Source organism: Pelodiscus sinensis, chromosome 3 (assembly GCF_049634645.1).
Source record: "Pelodiscus sinensis isolate JC-2024 chromosome 3, ASM4963464v1, whole genome shotgun sequence".
Lineage (NCBI taxonomy): Eukaryota > Metazoa > Chordata > Testudines > Trionychidae > Pelodiscus > Pelodiscus sinensis.
Genome location: NC_134713.1, coordinates 91,179,036 through 91,198,225, shown reverse-complemented (window position 1 = coordinate 91,198,225; position 19,190 = coordinate 91,179,036). Strand labels below are relative to the sequence as shown.

At 41.6% G+C, this 19,190-nt stretch overlaps 1 protein-coding gene across 7 annotated transcripts in view; it reads left to right on the top strand.

Moving 5' to 3' along the window:
• The window catches only part of PTPRK (protein tyrosine phosphatase receptor type K), a 584,676-nt gene that overhangs the window by 352,562 nt on the left and 212,924 nt on the right, over positions 1 to 19,190 (top strand). For all 7 annotated transcript variants that reach the window (XM_075924132.1, XM_075924131.1, XM_075924134.1 and 4 more), the window contains exon 7: positions 4,396 to 4,689. In XM_075924132.1, coding sequence (XP_075780247.1) covers positions 4,396 to 4,689 — 294 coding nt within the window. The remainder of the gene's footprint in view (positions 1 to 4,395; positions 4,690 to 19,190) is intronic.

The following is a 19,190-nucleotide window of genomic DNA, read 5'->3' as shown; positions in this document are numbered from 1 at the left end:
TGTGGAACTGCCACTTTGACCCCAGGCTCTGCATGACATTTCAAATTGGCAGTGCAGCCTGAAGCCCAGCATCAACAAGGGATTCTGAGTCCCACGCTGACCCCAAGCTCCATATGGGCACTTCCACTTTAAAATGCTCAAGAGCCCCCCAACGAGCTATCAACTAGTCGAGTAGTCGATGGAATTTCTAGTAAATTACTCAATATTTAACATCCTTAGCACCTATAACCCCTCCAAGATCCTGCATCCCCAATCCCTTGCCCCAGGTGATAACCACCTCCCAGAGCCTGCATTCCCTCCTGGTCAGAATCCTCTCCGGCAACCGTACCCCTGCCAGACCCTGTACTATCTCCTGCATCTCAATTCCCTGCCCTAGGTCACACCCTCCCCCATTACCCAACCTCCATCCCAGACCCCACATCTCCTCATTAATATTACGGAAGTATGCAGCCCTTGACCACTTACCAATTCTTGGAGTACCCATACGATCAAAAAATTATTGCCCACCCCTGCACTTATTGTTAATGTTATTTTTCAGGTTACTAGATCTAGAAAAACAAAATATACCATTTGGAATTATAATAGGAGAAGATTTGATACATCTGGTCATACTATTAATGATTCTCATTTATTATTCTAAGTTAATTGGGTAACATCAGAAAAGTTTATCTGGTATATTGGGATTGCATGCTTCAGTTGACTCTTAGTGTACTTTAGGGATTTTTGGTTGCAGCATACCTCTGGGTCTGATAGTGTATTGTGTTATGAAGAATATTAATACTGCTGCAGAACAATTACTTGTTCATTTGCTATCTGATTAAAATTCATACATAATTTATTGGAACAGGAAGGGACTTATTTATAAAGTCTTTGTCCTCAAGAGCTTTAAAAAAATGCATATGCTAATGTAAGAATACACTTTACATCCAACATACAAAAAATTAATATTCAGTGGTATATTAGTCTCATTAATGCATAGTTTCACTTGTAATAATCATGCTGTTAATCAAAGTATATACTTCTAAACATAGCTTGATACTATAGAGGTTCAGAACTTGGAGGTGTTGGTATATCATCCTCAACAATGTTTGCTGTTTGCTATAAGACTGACCTTAGAATTCATTAGTTTGACATTTAATATGCTAGTTCCACAGAAAATGAACTGTCTTCATTAAGCTATGCTTCATTGCTAAGGTTTGATTCAGGTAAAGATTCAAAGTGATTCTATTTTAGCAAGAAAATCAAGAGGGGGTAGTGGAATTTAGATGAATAATTAGTTCAGATTCTTGAGAGTCCTGATTGTCCTGAACTAAACTGTGTAGGACTTGTCACATCACTGAATTGTCCTAAGTCTGTCACTCGGGATAAACTGAAATAATTCCAATTGTTCCCATTATGAGGTTACATGTAGGGTTGCCAGATGGTTTCAGAAAAAATACCAAACAAAAGGGGGGAAAAAAAACACTCCAGGAAAAAGTACGTTGAGCAAAAAAATAAAAATAAAAAACAACCAATCCACCGTGGCCCCTTTAAAAACCGCGTGGTGAGGCTTTTTGGCCCTAACAGGCAGCCAGCAGCCACCTGCCATCTTGCCTCCCTGCGCCAGACTAGACAGCTCCCTGCTAAGCACTAGGATTGCCAGGCTGCCTCCGTATTGAGCTGGACAGCCCGGGATTTTCACCTCCTGTCCGGGAAAAAATCAGAAAGTACCAGACATTTTAGGTGTCCGGTATTTTCTGAATATTTTTACCGGACACGATATGAAAACAACAGACTGTCTGGTCCAATACTGGACACCTGGCAATCCTAGTTACATGGATTCATAGAGAGCACAGTTTTCAAATCGTGTTGCATGACATGAGTGCTTTGGGTGCAGAGCTATTATGGAAGCTAATGGGAAATCCCTCCCTGACAAAATTTTGTAATGCTTGCTATTTGGGCAGTCTGATTGTGACAGGTTGGATCACAGAAATCCCCTTGTGGTTGTCCCTTAGTGTGCTGATCAAGCCACTGAGCCCGCCTTCCTGCCCTGTGGGGCTCCCTACCATCTTTTCCTGTTGGGTTTACTGCCCCCTGCAGAGCAACACAGATGCTGAACTAGTTCAGTTCTGGGATGGCTCAGCTATAAAGGTGCAGAACCCAAGAACGCAGTTCCGAAGGAGGACTGAAACCACAAATAAATCTGTCTTACTCCATTTAAAAGTTTTATAAAGAGAAACCTCATAAGGTCAGTCCCCTTTATCAATGAAAGAGAGATGCGCACAGTGGTTGCTTTCTCCCCCCCCCTCCTCCCCCGGTAACAGTTATTTGCACTGAGCTTGATAATAAACAAAAGCATATTATTAAGTATAAAAAGTGTGATTAATGTGGTTGCAAGTGAAAACAGAAAGAGGAAAGAAAGGTACTAAGTTAAAATAAACAAGGGACATCAGCTAGTTCTAATATTCTAAGAAACGTATTGCATGCAAATGTTTACCCTAAACAATTGATCTTATCTCAGGTAAAATGTTTCCGTCAGAGTTGATTTATACTCTAACCTGGGTCTATGACTTTTTTCAGAGTTCTTTGTCACCGGGTCTTTTCATGTACATCCTCGTAGGGTGGATAAGGTAGTTTCAAAGGACAGCTGAAGACAAAAACTGATTGATATCCATTCTCCAGACTTTCCCTCTGGGCAGAAACCCTTTGTTTAGCACTCCCCATTCCCATGGAAAAGTACCCACATGCAAAATGGATTCCAGTAACAGGTTAGGTATATTTCTAGTACCAAGCACAATTTGGAATTACAGGACAAACAACACTATTCACAGGTCATTAGTTCGAGTACTGAACTATTATGTTCCGAAAGTATCCCTAATGACCCTTATTAGCATATTCAGAATTAAAACTAGATTCACGCTTAATATTTCTAACTTCACATACAAGAATGATACATGCACAAAAAATAGGACATACAGATTCAGCAGATTGTAAAATTGATACGTTACATGGCACATTTTGCATAAAGTGTCTGTTATGCATAATTCATAAGCCAATTTTCATAAACCAAGGGGAGGGGGCTGTGACACTGATCCTTTCTAAAAGTGGCGAGTATGTAATTCTAGAAAAATATCTAGTAGCTCCTAATGGTGACATTTCTGGCAGGGATACAGAGGGACAAGGAAATCTCATCCCAAACTTCCCTTCAAAGTGGTGACAGAATGTGACAAGGTGTTGAAGCATCTTGAGGTCATTATTGTTCTGAATAAACACAGGGAGGTGATGTATTTACTAAGAATTTTTACATAGTCACTGTTCAAAGATCAGAAACACTTTAATTGCTTCATTTTCTTAAACGTGTTTGTGTTTCCTTTTGGGGTAGAAGGATGGGAAGGTAGTGGGGTGGAGTTAGATTTCTTATTTATGCACTTACCACCAGATGTCTCTACCTGCTTGAAGTTGCTATGTTAGTTCTGCACCACTGCTGTGTAAAACCCCTATGAGACTTGAATTTAGCATTGTTGCCTAATTAACTGAAACAAATTAGCTGAAATATGTGCCATCTGGAATGAAAATGAACCTTCTATGTTTATCACTGGACTCATTTTATTGGAAAAATACATGTTGCTTTGATTATTTCTTAAAATAAATCACTCCTAAGCAATGTGCTACTCTAGGCAGAAATTTCATGGATTTTTTTCCTCACACCTTTTCAGTCCTTTGTTTTTCAGTCCCTTTCATTTTACGGCTTTGTTTAAACTGTATTACAGTTTAGATTTGTTGGTTTTTTATTGAGGAACCATAAAAAATTCCATATATTATTATAAATCTTCACATTGTCGCCATACAGTCCATATGCCCCAATTCTAAATGATCTGAAGGGCTTTGATGTATTTCCATATTGTTCCTTCTATTCTACACGTGGCAGGTTTGAAATGGACTGCAATTATTTTTTTTGGAGATGCTGTACAGGGGGCAAGAGGACATGACACTGCAACTGTTTCTGGAGGAATTGTTCATAGCTCCTCTCAATAAAAAAAAAAAGTTGCTTTTGAAATTCAATGACCCTATTTTTTTGTCTTGTAAAATGCATACATTGCCATGAAGTAATTCATGATAGTTCAGGAAATGTTACCGGATAAGGCTCTTATAAATCAGCAGAGATCTGGAGCCAGAATCTGTTGGAATAAATAAATATAACTTATTGGCTTCAGTGGAGCTATGCTGAATTGTAACAGCTGAGAATATAATCTCCTGTTCTTATTGGTGTTTTGTTCTGGCTTTGCTTCCCAGTTCTGGCATCTCTAACCACAAGATGATAACTTCTTATTTAGAGACACCTTCAACTACATTTGTATTAACAATATTGTGCTCTTTCTAGGTTTTATTCAGTGTGTATATTTTAATGTCTTACAGAACCACCTCGACCAATAGCACCCCCCCAGTTACTTGGTGTTGGTCCTACATATTTGCTGATTCAGCTGAATGCTAATTCCATAATTGGTGATGGGCCTATCATTCTGAAAGAAGTGGAGTACCGAATGACTTCTGGGACCTGGACAGAAACCCATGCTGTAAATGCACCAACTTATAAACTATGGCACTTAGACCCAGATACTGAGTATGAAATCCGTGTCCTTCTTACCAGGCCTGGAGAAGGAGGAACTGGCCAGTCAGGGCCACCACTCATCACCAGAACTAAATGTGCAGGTGAGGTGTGATTTTTGTTTTGTTTTGCCAGTTTGTTTTCACTGTAATTGTGGTGTTACTATTGCAATAGTTCTCCTTTTTGAGGCACCTCCGACCGTCTGAAAGTTCTTATGCCATGCTTGGCCCCATATTCTGCTTATTCCACATTGTTTCCATTTGTTTACTGGGATCTAGGAAGCTGTGACAAAATGTCTGAATGCATATAGTGAAACCAAAGGAGGGTTGTTAAGGAACTCAGGAAAGGGTAAATCAATGACCAAAACAACTCCACTGAAGCTGGGTACTGGAGTGGTTAAGACAACAATGGCTGAGCCATCAATTGGTGGGAATATTTGCCTGGCCACTGGTGTGTATTGCTGAGTCACCAGGCAAGTTTGAGCAATCCCCGCAATGATGGCCTCTTGCAAGTGAGTCATTTCATTGTAGCACCCTTGCTTCACATTAGCTATTGACTACTGTTCAACACCCACCCGAACTTTGGTTAGCTCCCTGTTTATTGTCTTTGGAGAGTTAGCATGTGGACACTTCCCAGATCCACAGTATTTTTTAGTGACAATCATAAAATTAAATTCTCCTAACTTCATATGGATTAATGAAATACATATTTAAATGGAACAGTGGGTTTCAGCAGCTTATAACCTTTGCTATGATATCTAACATGGCATGCTTTATATGCAGCATCACAGTTATATACAAATGTTGAATATGAGGGGATTACAAGGCTCTCCTCTGAGATGTAAATTGTAACAGTCACATTGCTTAGTTCTAGCATTTTTATATTTATATCGTGGTGAGAGCAATGTTAGAGTGAAATCTCCATTCTCAGAGTAGCTATGGATCCCAACTTGACAGCTCGTTCTAATGCACATTATAGTATGTATGATTATTCTTTTCAGTTACTATTGGAAAAGGTCAGCGCCAGCATTAGGAGCAAATGTCGTAAGTGTCCTTAACTTGACCCGGTCAGTGAGTTTATATTCCAGAAAATTAGACCAGCTGTAATGATACTGTTTTACTTTGAAACTAAACATTGCATTTCTTGGGAGCTGAAGTACTCTCCTCATTTAATTTCCTAAACAAACAAGCTCTCAGCATAAAGCAATTCTGAAACTGCAGGCAATTTTGAAATTTGAAAGAGGCGATCTTATTTCTCATTTACTATATACCTCTCTTGAAAAGTGAAAGTATTCATGGGTCTAGCTCAGGTCAGATAACAGCTATTGAAATCTAGTCTAGTTTAAAGTGTAAGTTCAATTCTCTTAACTATTCTAAACGTTGCTCCAAAAATATAGAAATTTGAAGCAGCTTCTTTATTAAGGCAACACAACCTAGAGTCTCTTTCCAGAAATCAGTTTCGACATTTGTGTTCCTAATACGTGAAAGGCTGCCTAATATGAAAAAGGTAAGAAGAGAGTTATGGTATGTAACAGGCCTGACATACCTTTAGCTAGTCAGTTTAAGGGGAGGAAAGCAATGTGTATATTTTCATATTTTAAAAATTACATTTATAAAAATAGAATATATTCTTGATGAGTTTGATAGTATGACTGGATCAAAATCATAGTGTTACGTATTTGTGCATGTAACAGTGTATTTAATTATTAAAACTTTAAGCAATATAGTCTTCTCATTCCATGATAGCATGGGTACCTATTTTTCAATAAAAGATGGCAACTCTAGTCCCTGAGAAGTTGAGTTACTTGCCTCAGGCAATATAGTGAGTCTTTGACAGGGTTTGGATTAGAATGTGATTTCCAGGTCTTTACTCCTTTCAGCCATCTGCTGTAATAGTGAAGACAGAGATTTCTCTTCCAGAAGGGCTTCCTTTGGGCTTTTGCCACTATATTGTAGTTTTAAAACTTGCAAAATCAGTGTAAAATCTCTCTGAATTGTGTGTGTAAAGAAAGCATCTTTAAAATGATGCTCACCTTCAGAAGGAAACAATACAATACCAGCCTCTTCAAACAAGGAAGTTTTAAAAAGCAAGAAAAAAAGCCAATTATGAAATAGCTAGCGGTGTGATATAGTCTTTGCTGGTAGTGTTAGCTTGGTTGCTATCGGGTGGCTTAATATGCTGTATTGTAGTCCAGTAGCTGCATTACCTTGTTTTGGAAAATTCTCATTTTGATTTCAGACAGGATGGCTTAAGATAGCTATCATTGTTTCCCTTTTGCTAGATTTGTACTTCTGTATGTTTTCTGACTTTAAAGATGAATTTTGAAAAAAGTTATAATTGATGGTCCATGTAATATCAAATATAGTGACTGGAAATAAATATGTCAATAAGAAACTCCCTTTCTTTATTACTTTACTGTGTGGATAAGAAACACACATTACGGAACTGGGTTTCAAATGTTTATGCTCTACAATACTGGTGATACCTAACACTGAATTATCGGAAAGAATAATGTTAGTAATATGCTGTTGGCTATTTTACCTTGAGAATAAACAGTTGCTTTATGTTGGGAGGAGATTGAAAATGATTTTTACATGTTGTTGGTTTAGAATTTACAAATGTCATGACATTCAGAATAATATGTTATTGATGTACTAGTCCATGTTTCATTCAGAACATCTTATATTTTATGAAGTTTGAGGTACGATTGTGCAGGTTTGAGCATCAAGCATCCATTGTAGTTATGAGGTTGCAAGAGTGGTTGAATGAGTAGTCATGTTTTCTGATTAGTGAGTGAGAACAGTAGTACCAGGGATTTCTGAAGGACTTTTTTGAGGTGCCAAACAAAATTAATTAATTGTTTGTACAACTAGAATGTGATAGGTGATTTTTTTCCTATGCTTAATTTAATGACTGCATTATACTGAAAATATAGATATTTTACCAGATGGCACCTATGTGTGGGCAATTAAAGCTGATAGTCAGCAGGCAAACATAGGATCCAACTGAGTATTTTTAAATAATTAGAATGAGACGATAAAACACACTAAACCCAATGTGATTTTCTTTTAAAAAATTATCCTCCCTTAGTGTGCAGGTCTAGTTTTATTTTCATTTTTAAGGTTACAGCTATTTCCTAAGACCAGTTATGTGCTCTGAGGTGTATGTGGTTAGAGCAGTGATTTCAAGCCTTTGGTGGCTGAGGACACTTGCTCTTGTCTCCTTCCTCACAAGGCCCCTGACTGGGATGTGTGATTCCTGCGGCATAACTGCACAACCTGCTCTGTAGTATTGCTCACATAAGCATTTTAAAACAAAGATAAAAGGAAGTGAGATGCTGTTTTAATAGGAAGCAATCCTAATACCTAACTGAGCAATATTTTCCTTTTGAGGATATCATCTGGCATCAGAGCAGGGAGTATGCAATCTGTCTTTTCCGAGTTATGCTGGAATAAAATATGCTGTATTTTAAAATTGTCCACTTAGCATGCTTTAGCAATTGTATGTTAGAAATTGTTCTATTACATTGGCTGCTGCTTCTGAGTAACTGTTAACAGCTGAGCTGTATGATTAATGGTTATTTTAGTGGCAAAGAAGGTCAACAGTTCAATATGTCCAGAACTTAATATATCTACACAGTTAGTAGAGCTCCTTCCTCACTGAAGTTGAATGTGGTTTGTTATTTTCGATAATACACATAGATCTGTGGAGCAATGGCAAAATGATCTGATTTTCATTCCAAACCCTTCAAGTCAACTTGGGTCAGTGAAATTTTTATAAAGCAAGGAAAGGGATGAAGCTTTTCCCCTTGTGGTTACAGAATTATCAGAGCTGAAAATGGAACCATAAGTATTGATTTTTTTTTTAGTGTTGTCCAGGATAATTATCAATCACAAAGACTAGTTATCAATGACAATCAGCCTTGAGTCACAAAAATCTGTTTCAGATGTTTGTTCAGTAGTGTGCAATGTTGACTTACCGCTTGGCATTCATTAAAGGTTCAGGATCAGGACTGTTTTCCCCTGTTTTTCTGAATGTGGTTGCGATTTAGAAAATGGAATACAAAGAATACCAGGACATTGCTGAAGTTCCTAGCATCAAAAAAAAGCACACCAAGAGAATAAGCAGAACAAATAAAATAATTTGAAGTGTTTTTATGTTTTCTTTTCATTCTTAAACTTAGGTTCCAGAGATGGATGTTTTGCAGGGAAGGGGCTAACTCATGGTCATCAGATTTAATATGCTATGCTAGTTACTTTTAAAAATAAATTGTATACTGTTTTCAAATACAGCAGGTAGGCCAAATGAAATTTAAAAAATCACTTGGGGTCTGATTAGTTACAAATAGTTATATTTCTCATACTATTGATTGTCCTATTGAAGGCTATGGAGTGGGGCCAATGTTCCCTCTGGTTTTTGTATGTCCATGTGCAGAATTAATGTTTATGTACACCAATGTGGAGATGATGTGTCACACGGACAGTGTGTGGTTGTGTGATGCTGAGGGGCTGGAGCGCAGGAAGGGGTCAGGTCTGGGGCAAAGGGCTAGGGTGTGCGGTCAGGGCTTTGGATTGGGGTGGAGGCCGTGGAGTGGGGCTGGAAATGAGTGGTTTAGGTGCAGGCTGCCCCAGGGAAAGATGACTACCCCCAGCCCTCTCTCACCACAGCAGCTTGGGGCCAGGTGAGAGGCATCTCTAAAATCCATGGCCACTGCATGGCAGTGGCAGCAGGTTGGACATCGTGGCCTGCCCCAGCACAGTGCTCCTGTAGCTGGGGTACAGGGCCCCTACTTCCTGGCCCCAACATGGAGCTGCTGCTACCGCTGAGCAAGAAGCGTCCCTCCCACCCACTTGCCGGAGCTCCCTACCCCAATTTCTGGCCCTGTTCCGGCTGGTGACCCACTGGCAGTCTCTTGTGACTGGGGCTCTCTAGTCCAGCAACGTCCTTGCATGTTGCAGTACTGGAGAGTCCTGGACCACAGAGGTTCTACCAATAATAAATTGGTGTCCACGTTACACCAATATTTATAAGTTTCTGTTTATTTTTACAAATTTTATCCCCTGTAAGTGTTGTTTCCATCCTTTTGCCAGAGTGAATGTACGACATGAAGATCTCACTAACAGATTTCAAACACTATGCACTCCTACCCCCTGGAAAATTTTCCAGTTGTCTGTTTTATGAAATCACAATTTAATCAAGTAAGGCTGCATCTTGCAGCTCTTTCTAAATGTGGCTGGGTTTGCACTTATTTATCTTTCTGTGGGACAGAATTCCAGAGCTGCAGACTTACCATTGAGAAATGTTTTGTCTCCAGCATCTCCAAGCTTTTATCAGTGGGATGTCCAGCTCAAGTGGCAAATCAAACCAGAACTCTGCTCTGCTGTGGTTGCCAGTGGTTTGGCAAGTAAAATTCTATTGATTAATATTTGCACACATCATATATGAAGACTAAGTGGCTGAGATGTGCAAATGAGAGGTCCATAAGGAAGGATATAGCACTGCAGAGTAGTGGCACAGATATGTTCTTGTCACATCACGCAAACTAAACAATTGTGTGTGCTGGGAAGTACTTGGCTGAAAGATCTTCAAGGAAAACCCCACTGGTCATAGGAATATAGTGTTGACTCAGAGGGCAGTTTTACTCCCTTGGAATCAGTAGTAAACTGATGATCCAAGCAATGACAACTTATGTTCATTTTGACTGTTGTTATTGCATGGTCTTTGGAGATAAGGGTTGTGACTTCACTTACTGAAAACTTTCTCAACAGAATAGAATGTTTTAGATTTTTGGGTCCCTACATGCAAATACATTATAGTTGTCCTCCCTGTTGTCCTCCCTGTCCATTTGAAATGAGATTGGAAAGAGGGGCCTGCTTAAGTGATCAGTTGCATTTATCTATCACCCAGTGCTAATCCATCTCTAGCTGTGATGCCTTCTTTCTCCCTCTTGTTTCAAAGGCCCTTGAACTTAAAGGGAGACAATATGAGGGTAAAAATCCGATTAATTTCTTAAACTGGTATAGAACTCTGAAATAATGCTGGGTATCATTGCAGGTGGAGCTGGGCCCAAGGGGGTATTAAAGACTTAAGGGACAGGGCATTAGCACTACAAAAATAAATGTTAAAAAGACAAGGACCAATTTAGTTGGCAGTTTAAAAGCTAGCTGAGGTGTGTAACTAGTGGGTCCTGGAATCTCCCTGACACATCCACACCTTCTTTAGCTTCTCCCATGCCTGTTGTTTTCTTCTGATCCTGCATGAAGGGCAGAGTTCCCAGGTGAACTATGGAAAATCTCCTGGGTACTTAGATGATGAAGATAGGTAAATAGAAGATGCAGAAACCAAGTTTTCCTGTTTCTGCATGTCACTTTAGTCCATCTGGGAATTGCAAGTGTGAATTTTGTCAGTCCTGCTACAAAATGGCAAAGGTTTGCTGACACTTGCTAGAGAATAGATGGAGGAAGGGATTAGTGGTGAGGTGTTGAACTCCTAAGGTGAAGAGGAATACTGAGGTTGGAAACCCAAGGGAGAGGCCCTTGGTGGGAGCCAGTACAGCTACTGGTTGTGAAGGAATGGAACCAATAGTATCATTTCCAGACAATGCATTTTGAGAGAGAGAGACATGAGGGTGAAGAGGGCAGATGAGACATGAGGGTGAAGAAAGAATAATTATGTGGGAACGCGAGGGCAGAGTCTTTTTCAGTGCCACTGAAGTGGGTGCTTGTGTGAGGAGGGACGTAATAGAGGAAGATTAGTTTATCTACAGCACCTACTGTTTTCAACCCAGTATACTGCTCTTCTTCAGTTATGGAGCTATAACAGGTATAAATTGCTGGTCATTCCCTTACGTGAAAGAACACTTAGAACTAGCTATGCATAAAAGATCTGATCCAAAACTGATAGAAGTCAATGGAAACATTTCTATTAATGTCACTCAGTTTTGAATCATATATTTCTGGCAGAGCTCTATTATTGGGAAAGAGCAACATAGCAAGATAAAGAAAGTGTATATTGGAAGTAGCTATGCCAGCCATGTGAAAGAGGAGCAGAGAGCTGTGTACTTAGCTGGGGAGGAGAGGTAGCAGGTGCAAGCTAGCAACACAGGTAAGCTATGTATTGACTTTCTTCACCCTCTCACCTTTACATTCGCCTGTGTGTGTGAGGGAGAGATACACGCTCTCTTTTTGGTGTCTTATGCCAGAGCAGAGTGCTGATAGCAGTTAGATTTCAGTGATTTATTAGAAGTGGTGTAAGCACATTTTGGAGAGAAGCACTGGTTTTTGGCATTAAAATGTACTGCAGTGTATTCATCCAAAGCCTCTATCCCAGCTGTAAAAGTGTGGACATGGGGAAATAATTCATATTGTACCACTTAATAAAGCTTCCAAACCACATAGTTCAGATTCTTATTATAATTTCTCCAAAATTTAGTGTTTCAGATCCACGGTTTTGATCTGTGTCCATTTCAAGAGAAAATATCTGCAGGATAAGATGAAAAATGTGGTTCTCTTAAATAGACTGGCTGTTTTCCCTGTTAAATCTTTTAGGACTGCCATCCATTATTTTGCTTGAAACTTTAATTCAGTTTGCTTTCGTAATTAGGGTCATTTAACATTTTAAGTGGTCAGTACCATGGTGATGGATGCAGTATAAGTATCTGCATAAATTAGAACTAGTTTTTTTGAAGGTGCCGTTTTATACAATTAGCTTTTGTTTAGATTGTTTTTATCATTGCATAAAAATGAAGGGAAAAACTTTATTAAACTACTCTCACTGCAGTACTTATGTCTAGTGTTCGGAGATCAAGCATTTTGTTTTCTCACGCTTACTCTGTAAGGGTGAGAAGAGCAGAGCAGTGCACCAGAGGGAGGGAAAAGAAGTATAAGATTCTATTTTGATGAACATTCAGAGGAAAGTTGTTTCGCTGGATCAGAGTTCTGATTCATGCACTTATTCCTCTCTCATCTTTATTTCTGTAAGAAATGCTAGAGTAATACCCCCCATTCTTACCCACAAAATGGTAATGTGTATCTGGATGAGACATAAGTTAACACCCACATCTCCAGATTTAAAGTGTGTGTACAGATGAATGCATCTGTAAAGCTTCCAATCCCTATGCCTATCAACATTGTTTATTGTGGTTCCCTCCTGTTGAAGTGAGGCATTTTGTACCATTCTTCTCAATCTAACATTGCTCTATTCACTGATTCAAACTTGGCCTTCCTCAGGGAGAATAAAATAAAGGATACCTCAGGGAGAATAAAATAAAGGATACCTTCTCAATATTTTTATTTCTCTGTATTTGTCTGTATTTGGAGGGGAAAAAATTGAGGATATTCTCATCATATGATGATGAAATGCTTTTCATTCCAACAATAACTAAGAAAGATGGTAAAAAGCAGCTAGTAAAGTTAGACATTTTTAAATAAGAAGGTTCAGATAATGTGCATCAAGAGTTCTAAAAGAGCTGGCCAAGGAGGTTCCTGGACCACTATGTTGATTTTCAATAACTCTTAGAACTCTAGGGAAATTCTAGAAGCCTGGAAAAAAGCTAAAGTTGTGTCAGTATTTAAAAGGGTAAATGGGATGATCCAGATAAAGTCAGCCTGACTTTGCTCTGGGAATGTAAATGGTTAACCAGTAAGCCTCACCCTTAATACATGAGGCTTAGGGGTTCCAGTTAACCATTAGGGGCTGGAGCAGCTCTCTCCGCCTACCCCGAGCAGGCCTAAACATACAAACAAATAACGTAAGTTTCAGTATGGCCTAATATAAGGTAATGCACATAGGTGTGCTCACGGGGTGTGCCGGGTGTGCCCAGGCACACCCTAATGTCTCGGGCTGGCTAGCACAAGCCATTTTTGCACCCTGGGCCCCACCTGGCCTGGCAGCATCGCGCAGCACAGCAGCATGGCACGGCGCCCCTGAGGCACCTGGGAACACCCCCACCCAGCATGGCAACACAGTGCAGTGCTCTTGAGGCGCCTGGGAATGACCCCGCCCAACACACCAGCATGACACGGCACCTCTGAGGCACCCGGGAGCGCCCCCGCCCAGCACGGCAGTACGGCATGCACAGTGCAGCACCATTGAGGCGCCTGGGGGTGCCCCCGCCCAGCCCTGCAGCATGGCACGGCGCCCAGGAGCACCCCCGCCTGGCCCGGTAGCACCGCGTGGCGCCCCGCACTGCAGCGCCACCCTGCAGCACTGCGCGGTGCCCCAGGGGTGCCCCCGCCCGTCCCTGCAGCACCATACGGCGCCTCGGGGTGCCCTCCCAGCCCTGCAGCTTGGGCTGTCTCTGACTCCAGTCCTGCAAGCTTTAAGGCAGAAGTTTTAGGTAAGGGGCGGGGAATAAGAGGAAGGGGTGGGAGAGGAAGGGGCTTTTGCGGTGGGGGAGAGTGGAGGAGGAAGAAAAGGGAAGGCACCAAAGGACAGGGTAGAGGAGACACAAATGCTAGGGGGGAAGTGGAGACAATGAGGAAAAGGGCAGGAGGGGAGGTGTCAGTGGGAGGGGGGACAGGGTGATGCTGGAAGAGGAGAGGGTAAGGGGATTGGAGGGGGAGGTGCTGGGAGAAGACTTGACAGAAGGGGTGGGGGGGAGTCAGGACAGCAGAGGGGGGTGATGGGTTGGGGACAGCAGGCACCAGTGGGGTTGATGGAGCAAGGGAAGGAGACATGGCAGCAGAGGGGAAAGGTAGATATTTTATTAATAACTTGGGTGCCACGATGGCACATCCAAACAAGCCACATGAACTCAGTACTGGTGCACAACACAAAATTCATTCTGCTCATGGGAGGAAACTGTTAGAGGGAACACTTCCCCCCCCCCCCCCAGCCTCTCCACCCCCGCATTAATGTCACACGCATTGGATTAATGCAATTGCAGGATAGTTGCATGGCGGGGAGTTGGTGGGGGCCAAACTAATCCCTATTGGTAGGAGGATGGTGGGAAAAGTCCTTGGGTCGGGGGTCACATAACACTTTTTATTTTGGTCATGTGCCCATCTTGCCCGGCAAGGGTTACTTCCAGGGGCGTGGCTAATGGGGGCCAGAGGCGCGGTTAATAGGTGTTAGGAGAGTGGGTAATGGGGGGGAGGGTAAAAGTGCATTTTTAAAAAAATTCTTTGGGTGCACACCCTAATGAGATGTGCTGCGCACGCCTATGGTCATGCACCTAGAAACACATGTCACTCGTTAGAGTTGAGAAACACTATCCGGGGATACAATGATTCTGGAGGGGAAAAAACCTTAGGGGTTCATGGGTGATAACTGAACATGAGTTCCCAGTGTAGTGCTGTGTCCAAAAGGGTTATTGTGTTCCTTTGAGGTATAAACGGGGATTTTGAGTGAGAGTCGGGAGTTTGTTACCTCTGTATATGGCATTACGACTACTGCTGGAATACTGTGTCCAGTTCTTGTGTCCCAAATTCTAGGAGAAGGTTCAGAAAAAAGCCACAAGAATAATTAAAGGTTTGGAAAACATACCTTAGTGCGAAAGATTGTGTTCCTTGAGTCTGTTTATCTTAATAAAGAGAAGACTAAGGGGTGATTTAATCAGTAAGTGCCTACAAGGGGAACAGAAACTGAAGAACAATCTGGCAGACAAAGGTATGAATCCAGTGGATGGAAATTGAAAGTAGATACACTGAGCCTGAAAATGAGGTGTACATTTTTGTCAGGGTAACTAGGCATTAGGGAAACTTAAAAAGGTTTGCAATGGATTCTTTATCACTGAAAATTTCAAAATCAAGATTAGATATTTTTCTAAAAAAAAATGTTACCTAGTTCAGCCACAGAATTGAAGCAGTAATTAATTCGTGTATCTATGGTGGCTGGTATTATGCAGGATGTTAAACTAGATGATTTTTTTAGGTTACATAATCCGTGAAGGTGTGATTATCTAGAGTGTTCACAAAGGTGTACTCATTCAGGCCTCAGTCCTTTAGAGGTTTATGCATGTGCTTAACTTTACACATTGTATCAATGGGATTACTCAAAGTGTGGATAGTTACGCATGTATAGAAGTCTGTAGGATTAGGTCCTGAATTCTTTGGATTTTTTTATACAAATTCAGTCAATTAGCTAATGATGCCTCTTAGGGAACAAAGCAAAACCCCTGGCCCTCACCTTAATTTAAACTTTGCGAAAGCCTCCAAAATGTATTCTTGAATTGGTTCTCAAAAATAAAGCCATTCAGTATCGCATTTTAATTCTTCATCCTGTAGAATCATAGTTGCCTCTTGATATGAGGGACTATGACAAAGATGGAATGATGGAAACTTTGTAGAAAATGCAAAATATAAAATGATCTTCACCTTACTCTCTGAGGTATGTAAGTATTAAATTAGCCCCCTTGTTTGGATAGAAAACCTCTTTCTAATCAAGTGACTTTCCCAAAGGAACACATTGAGTCAGTGGTAAAGACTGGATTGATGTTGTTATTCTTGGTTCCATATCTATAGCTCAACCTATTGTTAAAAAGCATACAACTTCTAGAGATTTTGTTAATTTGATATCATTGTGTAATTTGTTTCATTCAATCTTGATGGTTAAAAACAGTTTAATTTTATATTTTATTTTCTATCCCACATTATTAATTGTGGAAAGATATTTACTGTAGGAAATGACATGTTTAATTATTCTTGGTATTCAGGACACTGAGTCTAAAAATACCATAAATGCAAATTTTGTAGTTAAATTTTATGGAATTGTGTATAACAACAAAGGAAGGGCAATATTACATTGGTAAAGGGCATCACAAGACTTACCGCCAAATTAGACTGAAACATCACATAGAATGGTGGCTCTTTAATGGTAGAATGCCAGTGTATAACTTATAGTAGCTTGTGGTGTTAAAAATAAATAAGTAAGCTATTCCAATTGCACCAAATTATCTCAGAAAAATCATCTTGGGTTTAAGGTACTAGACTGAGACTCATTGATCTGTGTTTAATTCTGGACTCTGCCACAGACTTCCTGTTTGACCTTGGTAAATCATTAAATCATTCTCTACCTTGGTTGCCATCTGAAAAATGGAAAAATAATACGTCCTTTCTCCTACCTTTTGTGTATTCCAGGGCTACTCAACACGCAGCCCATGGGCTGCATGTGGCCCACGGCCTGTTTGTTTGTGGCCCCCCGTGTGGTTTAGGTTTACTTGGGGTTCAACACATGGCCCATGGGTGAGATCCTTTGAACATGGCCTCCACTAGGAACTTGTTCCACAACAGCAAGTCAATATAATGGTCTTCTGTTGATGTGTGTTTTAGTACAGGCAGTCCCCGACTTACGCGGCTCCGGCTTACGCGGATCCGAGTTATGTCGGATCCGCACTTACGAACGGGGCTTTTCTCGTCCCAGAGCTCACGGGCAGCGGATCGCCACCCGTGTCCTCCGGGGCGAGAAAAGCTTCTCCCGGTCTCCCTGGTCTGCTGGGGCGGGAGGGTCCAGCAAAGCCGCTGGACCCCCCCAGCAGACCAGGGACACCCGAGCAAAGCCGCCCAGGCAGGGGGAGTCCCGCTGCCTGGGCGGCTTTGCTCGTTTGCCCCGGAGCAAAGGTGCCCAGGCAGCGGGACTCCCCCCACCTGGGCAGCTTTGCTCCCGTCCCCCTGGTCTGCTGGTGGGGGTCCAGCAAAGCCACTGGACCCCCCCCCCCCAGCAGACCAGGAGGACAGGAGTAAAGCCTTGGAGCACTCCCGCAGCGGGACAGCCCGGGCGCACTTGGGCTGTCGCGCTGCGGGCGTGCTCCAAGGCTTTGCTCCTGTCCCCCTGGTCTGCTGGGGGCGGGGGGGGGGGAGGTGCAGCTAGTGCCTCCCCCCCCCAGCAGACCAGGCTTTTCTTGCCTACCCTTGGGTAGAGCAGCTGGGGGCTGCCAGGTTGGTCCCGCAGCGCCGCTCCGGACCAACCCGGCAGCACCCCAGCTGTTCTGCCCCAGGCGTCCTGATTCAGCCGCTGCTGGTCAGTTTCAGCAGCGGCTGAATCAGGACGCCTGGGGCAGAGCAGCTGGGGTGCTGCTGGGTTCCTCCAGTAGAGCCGAGGAGCCGCGCTACTGGAGCACCCCAGCTGCTCTGCCCCAGGCGTCCCCAAGTCAGCTACGGCTGAAACTGACCAGCGGCTGACTACAGGAAGCCCCAGGCAGAGTTGCTCTGCCCCAGGCTTCTTGGAATCAGCCGCTGATCAGTTACAGCAGCAGCTGACTTGGGGATGCCTGGGTTTCTTAAGTTGAATCTGTATGTAAGTCAGAACTGGCATCCAGATTCAGCCGCGGTTGAAACTGATCAGTTTCAGCAGCGGCTGATGCTAGTTCCGACTTACATACAGATTTAACTTAAGAACAAACCTACAGTCCCTATCTTGTACGTAACCTGGGGACTGCCTGTAGTTAAATTCCTGGACTGTCATTACTCACTAAAAGTGCTGTCATATGGGTGGTAAATATTGCATTTTATTAATATCAGCAGAACTGACTTAAATGGGGCCTTCATGTTGTGTAGTCTTGCCTTAATCTTTGTATTCATGCCTGTCAGTGTGAAAGAAGCTATTTGCTTATATGCAACCACACTTAAGTTGTGGCCATTGGCATGAGCTGTATCACTGTGGCCTCCGGGGTTTCCAAAGTTAAGAAGCCCTGGTCTATTCTGTGCATTTAGATTATAGGCTATTCAGGGCAGGCAATGACAGTGTGTGCTTGTATTCAGCCTAGTGCCATGGGACCTGTGACTCTTGAGTTGTTACCTCCATAAAACAAATTATTAATACTCAGAATTAGTGAAATAAAGATCAGAGGAAGCTATAGAGAATGACCCATTGAACTGTCTGCAGTAATTCTATGCAATGCTGTAATCCGGAACCAAGAAACATGTATATAGATAGGAATTGTTCCTTGGCAGTAATTGGAAATGGTAGTGAAAGAGACTTGAAATAGACATTTTCAAAGGGTTAGACACATTCATTTTTTTCCTTGCTGTTTTTACTCTGTGCATGTTGAGAACATAATATATTTCAGATGTATCCTGTGCAACAAGAAAATGAAAACTAATGCAATAAGTATTATTGCATATCAATCTAATCTGTAAACACTGGTCTTTTCAGTAGTACTGAAAACTTGGTATAATGTTACAACATTGACCTTTTTTGCAGTTTTTAATTATGATTAGAGTTCTGGCCCGCATATTTTCTTTTAGCGGGAGTGAAAACCCCTCCTTTCCCCATGAAATGATGACTGTTCCCACATAGTCTTATATGATCATTCCTAGACTAAATAATTAACTTTGATATGTATTAGCTTTTAAAATAAATGATAGTTTGTGTCACAAATTCCATGTTCAGATCTACAAATCATGAATTTAGAAGCAGAAGTTCTACTCCTTTAAGGTAATTCATAATCAGTTCTCAAATCAGTTTGTCTCTGGGGTGGCTTAGGACAAGCAGAATGCCTGCTTAGAATCTGAAAAGCCTGAGTTGCGAATAGTGATTGCTGTAATGGCTCCAGCCAATAAAGGCAGTCTGAGAATGAGTAAATAAAAAAAATTTTGTTTCACAGACATATTAATAAGAGATACTTGCACAGTTAATACAGTTCACCCACACTAACAGCTTGCTATTA